Source organism: Erpetoichthys calabaricus, chromosome 1, assembly GCF_900747795.2.
Source record: "Erpetoichthys calabaricus chromosome 1, fErpCal1.3, whole genome shotgun sequence".
In the NCBI taxonomy this organism is placed as follows: domain Eukaryota; kingdom Metazoa; phylum Chordata; class Cladistia; order Polypteriformes; family Polypteridae; genus Erpetoichthys; species Erpetoichthys calabaricus.
The window spans coordinates 172,297,367-172,315,645 of NC_041394.2; the positions used below are offsets into that span (position 1 = coordinate 172,297,367).

At 37.4% G+C, this 18,279-nt stretch overlaps 1 protein-coding gene across 1 annotated transcript in view; it reads left to right on the forward strand.

Annotated features, from left to right (window-relative positions):
- The window catches only part of LOC114656790 (oxysterol-binding protein 2-like), a 254,860-nt gene that overhangs the window by 217,421 nt on the left and 19,160 nt on the right, over window positions 1-18,279 (forward strand). Inside the window, 6 exon segments of the mRNA XM_051932156.1 lie at window positions 4,993-5,113; window positions 5,116-5,151; window positions 7,230-7,234; window positions 8,472-8,717; window positions 12,594-12,714; window positions 15,803-15,906. Of these exon segments, the coding sequence (XP_051788116.1) occupies window positions 4,993-5,113; window positions 5,116-5,151; window positions 7,230-7,234; window positions 8,472-8,717; window positions 12,594-12,714; window positions 15,803-15,906 (633 nt within the window).

Below are 18,279 nucleotides of genomic sequence, written 5' to 3' on the forward strand. Positions count from 1 at the left end.
ATATGTTGAATTCTGACTGCCAAAAGAATTACATCAAGACCTGTATATATTGTATCATGCTGATGTAAGAATCATATCTAAATATTTTTGTGATCTCTAGGGAGTACTCATCTGGCAATGACCAAAGACATAGGGGAAGGTTTGGTCAGTATGTTTGCGTTGGTATTGTCTGTTGCTTAGTGTGATTATGAGTGTCACAGCTGTCACTAGTTGTCTTAGTTTTTTCTTGTCTGATGGTCACTGTAAGACGTTGCTGACAACAACTTTTTTTTTTTGTTTTACAGTTTATATGTGTCAAAGTTGGTATAGGTTGCACATAATTTGTGTTAGCCTGTATCATTTTTGAAATAGCACACTGTGTCTGCTTCATGTGTTTTAAGTGTGTCTTTGAGCATGAGTCTACATTGTCTCATCTCACACATCTCTTTGATCTATAAACTCTCAAAATATCTGTTTAGCAAAGGCCAAAAAGGAAATTGTACTTGAATTTTTAGGCCGGGGTGGAACAGTGGTGTATTGGCAAGACTGCGTTACTATTTCTGTGGGGGATCTGCATTGGTTTTTGTCTAGGTACTCCAGGTTTCCATTAACAACCTAAAGGCATGTAAGTTAGATCCACTGATAACTCATGGCTCAGGTGTGAGTAGGTGTGGGCACCTGATGCTGCCGAGGTAATTCTAAATTGATCAGAACTGGTGCAATATGAATAGATGTACTATATTTTTAGGGAATGCTGAAAATTGACTTAAAAATGATATGCTTCTTATTAGACAGTACAGCACATACTTAAGAAATTACAGAATGCTTAGGAGGAGACTAATTAGAACTGTGACTTTGTCTGTTTTTGATCATTATTATAATGATTATTTTACCCAAGAATGGTTTTGGCCAACGTATTTTGTTTCACCATCCTCATTGTCAGCTGAAATTTTCTCAGTTATGAAGTTAATTAACTTACATATATGGTCATGATTATGTTATTTAGTGAGATTAATTCTGTTATTAACATGATTAACATAATTTAAATCATGTAGCATCCCCTGTGCCACCATTGCAGCCCAGCTTATCTAGAGGTTAACATTGTTGAGTTAAGTTAACAAAGATGTGTTTACATTTAGTGTATCAATGTGTTTTATTGTAATGTTAGCCAATAAAAGCCTGATGGATGTCACAGCTGCAGGACTCATCCTTACTAAAGCACTTGCAAGTCTGTACTCAAAAAATAATCAAGTTGAATTGTCAAGAATAGTAAGTAAATAAGAGAAATTGAAAAATTATTTTTTACACTTAGACGCCTACCAATGCCTGTAATAACTGTCAAATTGGCAGTAGGGTCAATTGTTTTAATAACATTAACTTTTAATAACAGCAGTGCATCATCATGAAAGTTCCTATGTTCATTATTTTGGTTCGCTTATGCTATATAGTTATAGGTAGTCTGCGAATATGAATGCTATATATATATCTGCTTTATAGTGCTCCATGTGTACAGCTTTTCTTGTGCATGTACAACTGCATTAAGCAAAATGAGATTTCTTTATAGTGCCCCACATGTACAGCTTTATCTGTACGTGGACAGCTGCTTTAAGAAAACTGCCACCTCTGTGTAACTGCTTTATAGCTCCCCACATGTACAGCGTTCACAAGGAAAAATAGACTTTAGTATAGCTGCTTTTTAGCACCCAACGTGTATGGCATTCCCACTTGTGGACAGCAAACAAACGTAGTAGTTTGGCTTAAGCAAACCAAACAATTGTCTTCAGACCTGAGCATTATTTTACACCTGTGTCACTTACCAAAGCAGTTACCCACTTATTGTGCTGCCATTGTCGATGGTGTCCCTTCTCAGCCACTAACCCATGTGGGAATATGGCAGTCACCCACACTATATGCTCTTAACACTATACCTTGAATCCTCCAAACAATATAAATTAACAAAACACTATTTGAGTTTATTGAAAGATACTTAAGTAACGACACATATGATCATGAATATAAAGATGAGTCCCTTCTAGCTCCTTCTAAAAGTTTATTAAAAGTCTACAGGGGTCTTCTATCTACCAATTTCAGTACAGATATTTTGTCTGGGTGGTGTTGACAGTCCTCTTTGTCTCTCTGTTTGTTTGCTTTGATAAAGCATGCATTCCAAACTTAAAGGCTTCTCCACATGTGGAATTAAAAATGATTAGGCAAAAGATTCATAATCTTAAAACCACTATCAAGTTTACATGTTAATTTCCCAGGATGATGCCTGTGCTAATTAACCCTTGTTTGACATTCCTAGCAGTGTGCAGTTCTAAGTGAATGAATTAAAAAGTTCAAATCAATAAAGATTCAGAATTCAATTTAATGCCTAGAAATCTACACTATTATCATCTACACTATTGCCAACCCCCCCCCATCCTGCGCTACACGCCAGCCACTTTGCGTCTCTGCCACTCGCATATGTGGATTTCACTTTCACCAAACAACAAATCTTTTAATTCTCGCAGATACGCCTCTTCATTGGGAAGAAACACTACTTTTCCCTGATGGCAACATGAATTAGACGATCTACAAGTCTCCAACTTAAAGTTTAAATCCAAACAATATATTCAATCTTTTTTCGTTGTTCTGTTATTTCACCGAGTAATAATTTCTGTTTGTTTGCGCTAATATGATCTTTACTATCATTTTTTTGAGACTTTCGAATTTTAGTACTTCCATTATCTCTAACCTGCTCTGCATGTGTATTGCACTAACATTTTTGAACCTCTTTACGACGTTCTACTTTGTCATCTACTCTTTGTGTTTTATTTCTGGCCCTGAGCGTGGTTGAATCTCTTGGCACAAAGTCTTGTCTCATGGAACTTGAAAGTGTCTCTCTGAAAGAGTCGCATCTCATCTCAGGCTAAAAAGTCTCGGCTCATCCCAGGATTTTTTTATATAATAGCAAGATACCACAAAAGGTTGTTTGAGATGATTGTAATCAGTTTATATCAGTTTAGTCTGAGACACTGATCAATAGGTTTTGTTTGAAAACTAATAGTCCAGGTGTTCTAATTGCTGGGTGTGTAATCAGTGTTAGTTTTTATGGAATCCCATCTGAGATGTGACATTGTTTTAAATACTGTAGTTGCAGTCCAAATTCCTTTGGTAAAGTTTAATTTTTAATTTATTTTAAATATTCTTTAATTAATAGATTATTATTGTAAGGTTGAATGTTTAGTAAAGGAGTCTTCATTATATTTTCCATTACCGTACAAGCACAACAGAAAAAAAACAAGGTTTGGTACCAACCATTGATATTTCAGGCATGTAAAGCACACAAACAAACACGTGCTCAGACTTCAATTCGAGGTAATGAAGTGAATTATACCATAAACAAGTGAAAAAGTGTACTGTTCAATGCTGTATCATGCAAAAACGATTGCAGCAATTATTGCCATGTCCATCAATATCACACAGCCCTACCTGCTTTTAATCAGGATGAAATACATTTATATATTCAGGAATGTTATTTTTAAAAGGAAAATTCAATGCCATATTTTTAATGAAAACAAATATGGCTGGTGTGCTGTAGCTAATCAAGGAGACATTGTTGGCCCATTAGCTGTTACAAATTACAAATTATCTTTGTATTTACCTGCTGACAATAATCAATATATTGCTTGCAAGAATTCCTACTAAACAGAATTCAGATCAAGAACTTTGTGCTGCACCACTTGTGTTCTAGTATAAATTTGAGAGGGCAGATTTAAATAAAAAAGGGAGAGAAGATAAAATGTCAAAATAATCAAGCAAAGATCAAGGCCAAAAGATAAAAATTAACTTTTATCAAAACCAAAAACCTTAAATCAAAGTCAGAACTTTTAGGTAAAGTTTTTTTACCTTTAAAAACTAGACAGAAGAAATGTGTAAGCAAATTCTCAAGGTAGGTTTGCAATCTTCGATACCAGTAAGTGTTACTATATTATTGGGGGAGAGTGGTGGCTCTGAGGCTCGGGATCTGCGCTAGCAATTGTAAGGTTGCCAGTTCCAATCCCATAAATACCAGAAGTGACTCTAAATGCTCTTAACCTGCAGTTGCTTTGTCCTGGGTATGACATTAATCTGCATCCAGCCCTGCAAACAGGTCCTCAAACTTACAGGGAACACTTGGGGGTTGGTGGCAGGATTGGCACTCCAGCCATCATAAAAAACCTCATACTGTTCAAGTGTGGTGCTGAGGTGTCACCCACTGCATTCTGTCCCAATCAAGGTGGTTTGTTGTGTGTTGGGTACGGCAACAACCTATCAGCACAAGCTCCCAAACTTCTCCTTGGATACCAGGAAGTGCATCATGTTAACCTTTAACCAGTTGAACTGGTGACATCACAGGTCATGACCTTCCAGCCTGAGTACATAGCAGTGACATAGGAACCGCTACACAAAATGTTGTCAGCCCTACTAAACAAAGTGCCATTGGGAAGCTATGCCAAAATAATTAAATAATTTGATAATTAAATTTAACTATCCAAACTGAAATCTACATACTTGAACCATAAATGATAAAGATCACAAAAATAGCAATAGGTTAAAACCCGATGAACCACTGGATAAATCTATCTCAAAATAGTTAATTTACTTTTATTTAGATCAGGTTGTAATCAGGTTTTTGCTAACCCGTCCATGTGAATCATGCACCATTAAATGTATATAGCCTTATTTACTGCCTGTAAAAGGGCAAGATAGATAGATAGAGTTGAAGATTTCAGTTCTTTCTCTCTCTCTCTTTGGGCAGAAAGATTGGGACAGCATGTTTAATAGGGGAATTTGTATATGCTAAACATTTTGCATGTCTTTTATGTTTATATTTTTCTGTTTACAACTAGACCTGGGAAATGCTAATTTATTGTGACACTGTGCTTCAAGCATTTGAATAAAAGTACACAAAATTATTAAATATATGAAAAGTATGTTATTGTCTAAAAAGGATAAAATGTAATTTATCTATTCAATTTTCATCTGTAGGTATTTGATGGTACACAAGCTAAAGAGAATAATACATATGGAAAAGAAGTTGTGCAGAAGAAGAAAAGACGCACCCGTATTCCTGACAAGCCAAATTACAGTCTTAATCTATGGAGTATCATGAAAATTGCATTGGCAAAGAATTGTCCAAGATCCCATGCCTGTGAGTTAACAGAACAGTTTTGTTAGTATTTGTAATGGGAATGTGAGCTTAGAAGAAAATAATTAAAGTTCAAGGTTCAGGGTTTTGTATATAACTCATATTTACTCAAGAAAAAATGAAGTTTGCATTCCCAGTTGCATCTAATGATAGACAAAAATAAAAACACAAAAAGAGGTTCTACAGAAATTCTGAAATATATTATCTAAAAGCAAATACTTGCTAACTGCTTCTACTAATTTGACAGTAAGTCTGTACCTAAACTAGCGGCAATTCTAGAGTCACTGGCTCATAATGATATGGTCATCAAAATTATAATACATTGTAGTTATTTGTAGGCTCCTTTCTAAATACTCAAGGACACCGAACAATAGATAAAACACACATTATAAACAAAACTGAAATACAAAAATTAATATCAGACAGAGCAATTGTAATCAAAGAGAAAAAGCAGTCTTAAACAAATGAGTTTTAAGTTTAGATTTGTAAAAAGTTAAAATGATTCAATATTTCTAAGCTCAGATGGTAGTGAGTTCCAGAGCTTCCATAGTGGTAAATCAGACGAAGGGGACAGTCAAGTGGATAGAAGAAGAGGATCTAAGGGTACGGGAGGGAATGGCAACATGGAGAATGTCAGACAGATATGGAAGAGCAAAGTTGTGGATAGCCTTAAAATTAACAGGATTTTGAATTGAATGCTGAACTTAACTGGAAGCCAGTGAAGCTGCTGCAAAATGGGAGTAATATGGTGAATAGATGGCGTTCTAGTAATGATGCAGGCAGCTGAATTCTGGACCAGTTGAAGCTTATAAAGAGATTTGCGAGAAAGACCAAAGAAAAGGGAATTGCAATAATCCAGACGAGAAGTGACAAGGCTATGAACAAGGATAGCAGTAATGTGGCGAGTGAGGGAGGAGCGAACACAATTAATGTTACGTGGAAATATACAGACCGGGAGATGTTATTGATGTGGGACTGAAAGGATAAAGTACTGTCAAGGAGGACACCCTGACTCTTAACCTGTGGAGAAGTGGAGACAGGAATTATCAGTAACAAATCAAAAATTATCAGTTTTGGATAATGTTGATTTTGTACCAATGAGGAGAACCTCAGTTTTGTCACTATTTAATTTAACAAAATTTAAAGAAAACCAGGATTTGATTTCTGCTATGCAATCAATAAGTGAGGAGGGTGGAAAGGAAGCAGTAGGTTTGCTAGTGACATAGAGCTGGGTGTCACCAGCATAACAGTGGAAGCTAAGTTATATTTATGAAAGATATTACCAAGGGGAAGGAGGTAAATAATGAAAAGGAGGGGCCCCAGGACAGAGCCCTGGGGCACACCTGAAGTAGGGGCGGAGTGGTGGCTCTGAGGCTAAGGATCTGCGCTGGTATCCCGAAGGTTGCCGGTTCAAATCCCCGTCACTGCCAAAAGAGATCCTACTCTGCTGGGCCCTTGAGCAAGGCCCTTAACCTGTAATTGCTCCAGGGGGCGCTGTACAATGGCTGACCCTGCGCTCTGACCCCAAGAGGTATGCGAAAAAAAACTAACAAACACTGTTGTAAGTCGCTCTGGATAAGAGCGTCTGCTAAATGATGTAAATGTAAATGTAAATGTAATGTAAAGTAGCAGCGGTGGGTTGGGATGTGAAAGTTTTAAGCTGAACAAACTGAGTGTGGCCTGAGAGGTAGGATCTGAACCAATCTAGTGGAGTGTGGGTAATGCCAATCGAAGATAATCTATTGAGAAGAGTAGTGTGACAAATAATATCAAAGGCCGCACTTGGGTCAAGGAGGATGAGAATAGTAATTAAACCAGAATCAGCTGCCATAAGGAGGTCATTAGTCATTTTAACAAGTGCCGTTTCTGTACTGTGGAGAGGACGAAAACCGGACTGGAACTCTTCATACAAATTATTATGAGATAAGTGGGAGTGAAGTTAGATAACTACTATTTTTTTCAGGAATTTTGGAGGGCAAATTAGAAATAGGGTGAAAATTACTGAGATTAGTTAGATCGGCACCAGGTTTTTTCAGTATTGGGGTTATTGCAGCAGTTTTAAAAGATGAAGGAACAGTACCAGTAGTGAGAGAAGAGTGGATTATAGCAGAAATACATTTGGATTTGTAGTGTACACTGTATATAATTGTACATCTCATTACTTTTGTTTAATGGCACTAAAGTTTCTTTAAATATGCTGAGCTTTTTATTCTGCGAGTCTATGCTCAGTGATGGAAAACATTTACAGCTCCTTTTCTTTTTCAAATTGGGAATAATGTATAGCTGCTCTTCTCCTTCTCTTTCTGCAGATTGTGGGAGGCTGTGGGGCGGACTGTGGAAGGTCGGGGGCATGGAAGGCAGAGTCTGCAACCAGACCCTTCTCATTGTTTTTGCTACTTGTTACTGGGTGATATTATATATTATCCATTTTCCATATGGTTCATTACTAATAACTGTGGACACAATTCATAGTAGCCTTTTGATTACTAGAATTACTATTGAGTACCTCAACAGCAATCTTAAATACTATACAGTTTCCATTGCTGAAATTTGAACTAACTTTATTCAGATTGAAAAATATAACAAGTAATAAAAAATATTATGTGTCTAGTGGAAATTTTAGTGAAAACTAGGTACATCATATTGTGTGACTCATTAGACAGGGAACCTATTATGGTTGGACCCGGCACTGTAATTGAAGAAGAAGCCTCCATTGTTGAGCAGAAAGCTTCCAAAAATCCAGTTATTTGAAAGATAATATATTATTTAGCAATTTACAGAAATGTATTATGATCTTAAATACCCGAACATCCATCCATCCATCCATTTTCCAACCCGTTGAATCCGAACACAGGGTCACGGGGGTCTGCTGGAGCCAATCCCAGCCAACACAGGGCACAAGGCAGGAACCAATCCCAGGCAGGGTGCCAACCCACCGCAGGACACACACAAACACACCCACACACCAAGCACATACTAGGGCCAATTTAGAATCGCCAGTCCACCTAACCTGCATGTCTTTGGACTGTGGGAGGAAACCGGAGCGCCCGGAGGAAACCCACGCAGACACGGGGAGAACATGCAAACTCCACGCAGGGAGGACCTGGGAAGCGAACCCAGGTCCCCAGGTCTCCCAACTGCGAGGCAGCAGCGCTACCCACTGCGCCACCGTGCCGCCCATACCCGAACATAACAATTGCAATTATATACTGTACCTAAAAGCTTTCTATTTTATATTTGATATGGCTACAAAATATGATTTGCACCATGCTACACAACATATCTTATGTCATGTACTGTAATATATCATTTTTTGCAGGTGAATTTTAATGAACCTTTATCAATGCTGCAGAGACTTACTGAAGATTTAGAGTATCATGAACTTCTGGATAAGGCTGCAAAGTGTGAAAGCTCACTGGAACAGATCTGCTATATTGCTGCTTTCTCAGTGTCTTCCTATTCAACTACTGTGCATCGAACAGCCAAACCCTTCAATCCACTCCTGGGGGAGACATATGAACTGGATCGTTTTGAAGAGTATGGCTACCGTTCTATTTGTGAGCAGGTGAATAACAACTACCCAACATCTAATTTGTACTTGTTACAGTCAAACTTTAGATGTTAAATTTTAGAAAAAGTGTTTGGTTCAGTTTGTGAAACTTCTTTTCTAGCTTTCCTATAGCTTCTATATATAATATATACATTTAGATGCATGATATAGGATTGCAGCTTATTTCCTGAATGTCTAATTACTCTGATTGCAGATTTACATTCTTACTTATTTTAGTGTTATACAGAGGGGGAAATAATTATTTGATCCCCTGCTGAATTTGTAAGTTTCCTCACTTACAAAGAAATGAAGTCTCTAATTTTTATGGCAGTTTCATTTTAATGGAGAGAGACTGAATATCAACCAAATATCCAGAAAAAACACATTACATAAAAGTTATAAATTTATTTGCATGTCATTGAGTGAAGTAAGTATTTGATCCCCTACAACCCAGCCAGAATTCTGGCTCCCACAGATCCCATAAGGCACACAGATTACAATCAATCAATTAATCAATCAATCAAATGAATAAACTTGCAAATTCAGCAGGGGATCAGATAATTATTTCCCCCACTGTATTTACTTTATTAAAGAATAAAGATACCAATAAATATACCAACTGCTTAGTTTAGCATTATGTAGTGTGATAGGGTCCTCAGGTCTAACATGAACAAGTACTATCCAATATTTAAGGCATTTTTATTTTACTAAAGAGTGCAAGAACTGGTTATACAGGGAAGTGATTGCATTTCTGTTGGGGTTTGTGTCTCTTTTTGACCAAAATACATCTCATAGGGAATTTGCCCTTACTGTTATAGCATTTCACCACTTTACAGAATACATCATTCTCGAATCTGCATAATCCAGTCCAGAATCATGAATGATGGAGCCTCTCATGCACATATTAATACATAGAATTGGAACCTTTCATGGTAAGACTCCACTTCACCACTGAACCCTTTCAAATGTGCAGCTACACTGACAGGGGGAAAAAGTTTAAGAATGTGGGAGGACATTTGGAATACACAGAGGAAAACAATGTGGAAATGGAGAGAATTAGTAAATTCTGCATAGGCATGGTATTTGATTACAGGACAGAATACAGTATATGGTTGTAATGAGACAGTGTCTCTAGGGATTATTATTAGAAAAAGGGGAAATGACCAGGGGAATAAATGTGTAATGAGATTCATAATCAGGGGCATACCAAGTGAGATCTGGGAAGAGCAATCGAAACAGCCATCCAGGACATAAGGGACAAAATGAGAGGCAAAAGAGTTTAAAACTGGAACAGGGCCTAGCATTGAGCCTACTTAAATGAACTGCTCTATCAAAGTTTGTTTTCTTTTTTCAATCCCACGAAGGGATAAAGCAGGTTGGGACCATCACACAGTTTCTACCTCTCTGTTGCTGATGTCATAGGCACAATGAATAAGAATTATGTGATGTAAATCCCGGTTACAAAACCAAAAGACAAATTAAAAAATAAGCTTTGTCAAAATATTAAAAACCCATCTCTCCTCAATGATAAAAAACATACATGGACACAAAATAACAAAGATTACTATGACACAACCTCTTTCAGGTGCACTCTTGGGTGCATCCATCAGACTTGGAAGTAAATAATCTATGAAATCTTGCCAAAACCAAGGGGCATGAACATATTTACAGAAATACTCCACCGAAAAATAATACATTTTTAAATATTACTTACCCCATGTAATTGTGTTGGCCGAGAAAAAAATTTTAATCTCATATTTTCATGGAGAAATGAAATACTGAATGTTCCAACTTGATAGACAACCAACCCTGTACAGTATCAGTGTGAAAAAATCCATGGAAAAAAGAAAAAATTATTTTCACAATACTTATTTGGCATAATGTCCAGTATCCATTTGTATGATCAAAACATGCAAAATGTAAGTATTTTTTGCAAAATTATTTTTAAGTTACAACCTAAAAAATCCACATTAAATGGATTTTTGAAAATGTTTGAATAAAAGACAGGTTTTTTCTACCGGTGAATGAAGGGGAGAGACAGATTTTTAATACTCCATTCTATCCCCCCATGTTCTGGAGTCCAAAATCTCATGAGCCTTGTATTCCTGGTGCCCTTCAACTATAACACAGTTGGGGGTTTTGGGGGGTCGACTGAATAAGAAAAATGACTGATATAGAAGAGCTTCAAAAATGACATGAAAAGATGAGTGATGTCTAAAGTGAGCAGGCAGCTCTAGTTTTTATGTAATAGTGGTGACACTTTTTAAAATGGAAAATGGCTCAGTATACCTAGGGCCCAGTTTTACAGGCAGACATTCTAAGATGGAAATCATGACTAGAGAGCCAAAACTTCTGTCCCACAGAAAACTCAGGAGAATGGCGCCACTTAGCATCCACATGCATTTTCATTGTGACATTTGCTACCATCAATTGTTAGCATATGGTGGACCAGCTCTTCTAAAGATAAGACAAAAATTCTGTTAGAGCAAGAAGTGAAGAAGCGGACTCACTGCAACACAAAATAGGAGACTTGAAACCATACTGCTGTTTGAATGGAGACATATTCAAGGATGAATTAAACAGTGCATTCTGAGAGAACGCTGCTAATGGTAGTACCTCAACCCAATTTGTTTGGAACAAGTTGACAGTGCTACGATATCAGGTTCAAACAGTCGAGACGATGCCTCTGCCTTAGTGATACGATCACCAGGCTGAAACATATACACAATATCAAATCATCTTAGCTAACATCAAGTAGATTAAATCCATGTGATCCATACAAATTGCAAATTCATTCAATTTGGGCAATTAAGGAACTAAAATTCTGAATGAATCTCGTAGTTCTGAGTTCCTGACTTCTGGGCTTTGCTTACAACTACATTCCAAATCTCTTCTAGATGATATTTTGCTATTATCATCTAGAAGAGAATCAGCCAAGTTGTTGTGATGAAATATTATTAACTTCTAGGATGAATGTAGTGTTATCCTGGCCTGAATATTCAGAGAGGGTTTTAAATGATACAATAACGTCCCTAGTTGGCTTATTTCTTTGTTTTAATTTTAATGGTGCACTTTGGGGATTTCAAATGTGATCAAAAAATTCTTATGAATTCTTTGAGGAACAGGTCTAAATTCTGAGTGCTAGGATGTTTATTTACAGTATGCATAAAGCAGACGCCCGTTCAAGTGGCTTATCAGATAATAATGATACAATGTATCCCACCTTAGCTTTATAGTCTGCATACAGGGCTTTAAACTAAACATTAATTCAAACTGGTTGACAAAACCTCTACATTTTCTCAGATCCCCTGACAATCGTTCTGAAGGGAGAAGCAGCAACTCAAAAACACTAATTATTTGCACAGGTTTTTTTTTTACTGCCTTCTTCAAAGCAGTGATCTCATTAAATGTGTGCTGCATGGTAGCTGTGATCGCCTTTATTTGTTCCGTCATAGATGTCACCTCTTCTCCAAGACAGGTGATCTCATTTACAATATTTATGATCTTAGGGTTGCTCAAGATCTGTCGGTTTATAACAAGACAGTGTCTCCAGAGATTATTGTGTGAAAAAAGGAAACATGACTAGTAAAATAAATGAATAAGGAGAACTGTAGTTGAGGCAAATCAAGACAGATCCAGGAAGAACAATCGAAACAGGGATCCAAGACACAAGGGGGAAAACAGGGATGAAAGTCAGAGGCAAATATCCATTCACATTTTCAAATCACTGTTTTTTTAACTCCTAATTTTATATCATGTGGACAATGGTCTGACTAATATTACTTACAATGAACAGGCAAATAAAGTTTAGTCAATAAAGTTTCTTTGTGACAATAATAATAACAGCACTATTTTCTGCAACAACTGATGCATGCTGTTTTTCTCTGAAAGGTGAGTCATCACCCTCCAGCTGCTGCTCATCATGTATACTCCCGACGTGGTTGGACACTGTGGCAAGAAATAACCATTGCAAGCAAATTTCGTGGCAAATACCTTTCTATTATGCCACTAGGTAAGTAATAAACCGCATGTAACATTGCTAATGAGAGGCACTGAAGCAAAATTATTAACACTGCTATCTGAAAAATCCAGCATTCTGGGATAACATTTTGCACCAATTGGTTATCTGTGAGGAGACACTATATCCACCCTATGTACGTCTGGGTTTTCCTTCTACATCCATATGATGTTAGATTCTTGTTAGGTTGTGTGTGCATTCTAGTATGCAGTGGACTGGAGTGATGAGTTGCGCCAACCTTGATTTGGATCAGGTTTTCAGAATGTTATGTTAATATTTACAGCATTTTCTTTAATGAAAATTCAAGCATGAGTGATTTTTGTAATGCTTATAGAGTGTTAGAAATTACTCATGACCATTTGCTTTGATACATACTGTGAGGTGAAAATAATTCAGTAAGACAAAACCCAAACAGTTATGGGCTTAAGCAGAATCCTATTTATTGTAATGTGTGATGGTTCAGCCAGGGTTGTTGCCCTGGGTCATGTTTATTCTTTGTTTGTTTGACCTTTTTTATTACCTTTCAAATATTCTTTTCACATTATTTTATGGATTCTGTTTTTAGTTTTGTTCTTTCTATGTGGTATTTATATAATATTGTGATGGTTATTAATTATTTTTCAATTTTGTATTATGCTTAGTGATTATGTATTATTTTTCTATGTCATCTGCCCTGCGTTCTGTATATGGAACCCATGGTGGCAGGGCTACCTGGTGATTCAACTGTATGAAAAGAGAAATGGCAGTTCTCATATCAGCTTTGCCATTGCTCTGTTTCTGATTCCTGCCTTTTTGATTCTTATTTAATTTTGGATTTACTGGATTTTAACACTTGGATACCTGTACCTGACTTTCCTTTAGTGTGTGTTTATGTAACATGGCACATTTATACAGTCCAGTACTTCAAGATGCTTTCCTGCTGGCATCTGAATATTTCATCCTATAGCACAAAAAAATCCAAGTGACCAGTGAGTGGAGGGGTGTGATCCAATAGAGGGGTGCCAGAGGGGAGACTCAGTCCAATAAGTAACAATGTATAGCTGCTGTATGGTGCATGGGAGTATGAAAACCCAGTGTAGATGTGTTTTGTAAATTTGGAAAGAGCATATGACCATGTCCTTGGCATTTGTTCTTGGAGGTACTGGAGGACGATGAGTTAACAGGGCCACTATTGCATGCTATTTGTTCCCTATATAAATGCAGTGAGAGCTGTGTCCAAATACTTGGCATTAGGTTGAATTTGTTCACTGTGGGACTCCATCAAGGGTGGGTCTCATCATCAGTCCTGTTTGTGGTTTTCATTAACAGGATATTAAGATGTAGTCGTAGATGTGAGGGTGTCTGGTTGGGCAGGCTCTGGGTAGCATCACTGCTTTATGGTGAAGATGTTGTCCTCTTACCTTCATCTATCATGACCTTCGGAATGCATTTCAAAGATTTGCTGCAGAGTATGAAGTTGCATCATAAACTTCGTTCTGAGGTCATGGTTCTTTCTTTGAAAAGAGTTGATTCCTCTCTCCAGGTGAGGGTGGGACAACTTCCCTAAGTGGAGGAGTTTAAGTATCTTGGGATCTTACTCACGAGTAATGGAAGAAGGGAATGTGAAATTGGCAAGCTGATAAGAGCAGAGGAACTGTTCTATGGGAACTGTAACTGTCTGTGGTGGTGCAAGAATTAAGTCTAAAGACAAAAATACCATTTTACTGGTCAATGTACATCCCTGTGCTCATTTATGGTCAAGTGTTGGCTGTATGTAATTACCAAAAGAATGGGATTGCAAGTACAAGCAGCAGAAATTAGGTTTCTTTGCAGGGCCACTGGACTGACACTCTGGGATGGGGTAAGAAGCTAAGTGATTTGTTAAAGCCTTGAAGTAAAGTTGTTGCTCCTCCAGATCAAGAAGAGCTAGTTGAGGTTGTTTAGGTATGTCATAAGTATGCCCCCCAGAACTAGTCCAGAAACATCCCACCGGGTGGACACCCTGTGGCAGACCCTGGACACATTGGTGGGATTATATTTCTTGGCTGGTTTGGGAATGCCTGCTAATTTCCCAGGAATAGCTGGAATCTGTAGCTGGGGACAGGAAAGTCTGGGATGACCTGCTTTAGCATTCTGCTACAGCAACCTTCACCAAGAAAAGAGGTTTTTAGATGATGAAATGAGTGATATTTGCAAATGACACAGCGGGTCCTATTTAAACTAAAAGTGACTGGGGGCTATGAAGCGAGCTGTGGACATGTCCTTTGCAAAAATAGGTGGTCAACAAAAGGAGTCTGCAAAATGGGTAGATTTTGTTTAATGACTTATGGAAAGTGTAGAGTGTTAGGGTGGAAGGTGAGGACCAGCAAGATGCAGGTTTCATTTCTCTGGTTTCTCTTAGAGTGGATGTTTTAAAGGTTGCTTCTGAGTGCTTCATTACAGAAGTCAACTATTGCCTTATAAAACACAGACTTTTCATGTCATAGACATGTACAATAGAAACATTGACTGTAAACCTGAGAGAGGGGTGGAAACTGGTAAAAGTGTTAATGAATTCCTGCAGCTAGCTTTTGGAGCAGGAGGCAGCACCAACACAATCAACAATATATCTTCTGTACATGTCCAGTAGAAAGCCTAGGTAGGAAGTAAAGAAACACTCTTTTTCCCAGCTGATGAAGATGTTGGCATAGCTATGTCCCATCCCAGTATCTACTACAGCTCTGTGAAAAAGTACTGAGGGTAAGAACCAGTTTTGCCAGTCTGATAAGTGTGTGTATGACAGGATTCTGGACATGATGTCTGTTAAATTTCTTTCTAAGCAATGAAGACTTAATCATGAGCAATGTTTACTAAGACAATTTGGTAAGCAATAGCTGAACAAACAGAAATATGCAATAATCTTTCCCTTTGATTGTAAATATACATTATCCTGAAAGCCTTCAGTTTATATGTAGCAAATTGTCACACTGTTTAGAGGTTTACCAACAAGTTAGAAAAATAAAGTTATTTTAATCATCACTTATTGAACCACAGTTAAAATGATGATAGGTTCCATTCACTATAAATAATGAGCTGCAACCACATTTTCCTTTTTCTTTTGCAGGTGCCATTCACTTACAGTTTCACTCAAGTGGGAATCATTATGTATGGAGAAAAGTCACATCTACAGTTCATAATATTATTGTTGGGAAGCTGTGGATTGATCAGGTCTGTTTACATTTGTTATCAACATTTTATTTGTTATTAGCATTTAAGTATTGTTCATTTATTTAAATAATGCAGTAATTTTTGCTAATTAAGACCCTTTTATGAACCTTTGAAATGTCTGAAATACACTTACCCGGAAGGAATTATAAATATCATTTAAGAGTATTACCACCTTATGGCCATTCACTGCAAGACAATCCAAATACATGGCTATAATTAAATAATTTCCTTTTAACAAAAGTAAAACATGTCACTTCTGGGTAACCAATAAGTATTATTGTGTGAAAAGATCAATTGACATACAAATAAAAATAATCTATATAACCCCAATAATTAACAACTGAAAAGGGACCTGTACCTGTTTTCTTCAGGGATTGCTACATATTCTGTGCTGAGGAAGTAAGCAAAAAATACATAAATAGTGTTTGGCTTAATTGTTTGTCTCTTTGGATATAATACATTTCACTAAAACAATTTATGACACAACATAAAAGAAGTGGGTTATGAATTGTTACTTATGTATCATTACTGCTGAAATACAGCAGAGCATAGGGCTTGTGTTTTCATATGACACTGTGTTAATTTACAACGCTGATGTAAATGAGGTGGTAAATTATGCACTAAAGACATAGCATCATAAATATCATAGCAACTGTCTGTACGTGGCACTAGAATGACACTAAATAGCAGAATGGCTCAGTAGAGGTTAGTGTCAAACAGAGGAACATACTCTGGCCTTTATAGTATCTCTTCATGCCAGTGTGGGTTGATGCTGACCTCCATTGTTAAATAGGTTCTGTAAAATAGGTTTTAGCAGGTAGCTTAGCTCCTGCTGCCAATTAATCGTCATTTAACAATTAAGTGATTCCAGCGTTGTGCCTAGAACTCCACTTGTGGATTTAAAGATTGCACTTTTCCATAGCCCATAAAAGTGTAGAGTTTGGAGATAGTTTAAATGAAGTCTTACAAGGCATAGGGCAAAAGAGGACTGAGGTACTGAGAAAGAGAAAAAGGATAAGATTTGAGTTGGAAGTAAGTGCTTTAGGCGATGGTTACAATGAGGTGAGAAAATGCAAAAGCCATCCTTCTTAACAAGCAACATCCGTAGGTGGACTATCTTTATTTATCTCTTGTGTATTTAACTCCCCCTTCAATGTGTTGTTTTGATTTAATTAACCAAAGATAATTTGAACTTTAGCATTTAACTGTAGGTTAGAGAAGTCACTGTCTTGGCGCATGAGATTATACTCAGAACGTCTGACATTGGGATTTACAAACCAATAAGATTGTAAGATAGTTGCTTTATACCTGCTTTTACATAATAGTTTTTTATTTTTGATATGTGTGTGTGCGCGTGTTTGTGTGTGTGTGTATATATATATATATATATATATATATATATACCCTAAGTTCTTGTCTATAAGCCGGACTCATGTATTAGCCGGAGACCAAAAATCATACGAATTTTAAAATAAAATCGTATCATAGATAAGCCGGACTCATGGATAAGCCGAACATACTATAACCTATAACTAATAGAAGGGAGGGAGGTCAGTGGTCTCACTCGCGCCCATTTAATTTCTTTAAGGGGGGAGAGAGTGTGAGATATTGCCGTCTCTCTCACTCCCCGCATGGCGCGGTTGGAGCGGCCGGAGCGCATTCTTTCTGCTCTGGGCGTCGCCGAGTCAACACGAGCGCGTAGCGGTCATTTAAATTGTGATTTTATATGTAAGCATATTTAAATATATATCGCGGATTTCTGCGGACAATGGGTCTTTTAATTTCTGGTACATGCTTCCTCAGTTGGTTTGCCCAGTTGATTTCATACAAGGGACGCTATTGGCAGATGGCTGAGAAGCTAGATTGCTTACTTTTCTGTCAATCTTGCGCTGACTATCTGTGATCCTGACGTATGGGGATTGAGCAGGGGGGCTGTTTGCACACCTAGACGATACAGACGCTCGTCTAAAAATGCTGAAAGATTATCTTCACGTTGCTATCTTTTGTAAAGCTGATTCCTGAAAAGACATGCTGCACAGTGCTTCGCATACTTAAAAGCTCGAAGGGCACGTATTGATTTTTGACTGAAAAACAAACTCTCCCTCTCCCTCTCTTTGTCTGCTCCTGACGGAGGGGGTGTGAGCTGCCGCCTTCAACAGCTTTGTGCCGCGGTGCTTCGCATACTTAAAAGCCAAACAGACATATTGATTTGTTTCTTCCTTTGAAGAGGAAGATATGTTTGCATTCTTTTAATTGTGAGACGGAACTGTCATCTCTGTCTTGTCATGGAGCACTGTTTAAACTTTTGAAAAAGAGACAAATGTTTGTTTGCAGTGTTTGAATAACGTTCCTGTCTCTCTACAACCTCCTGTG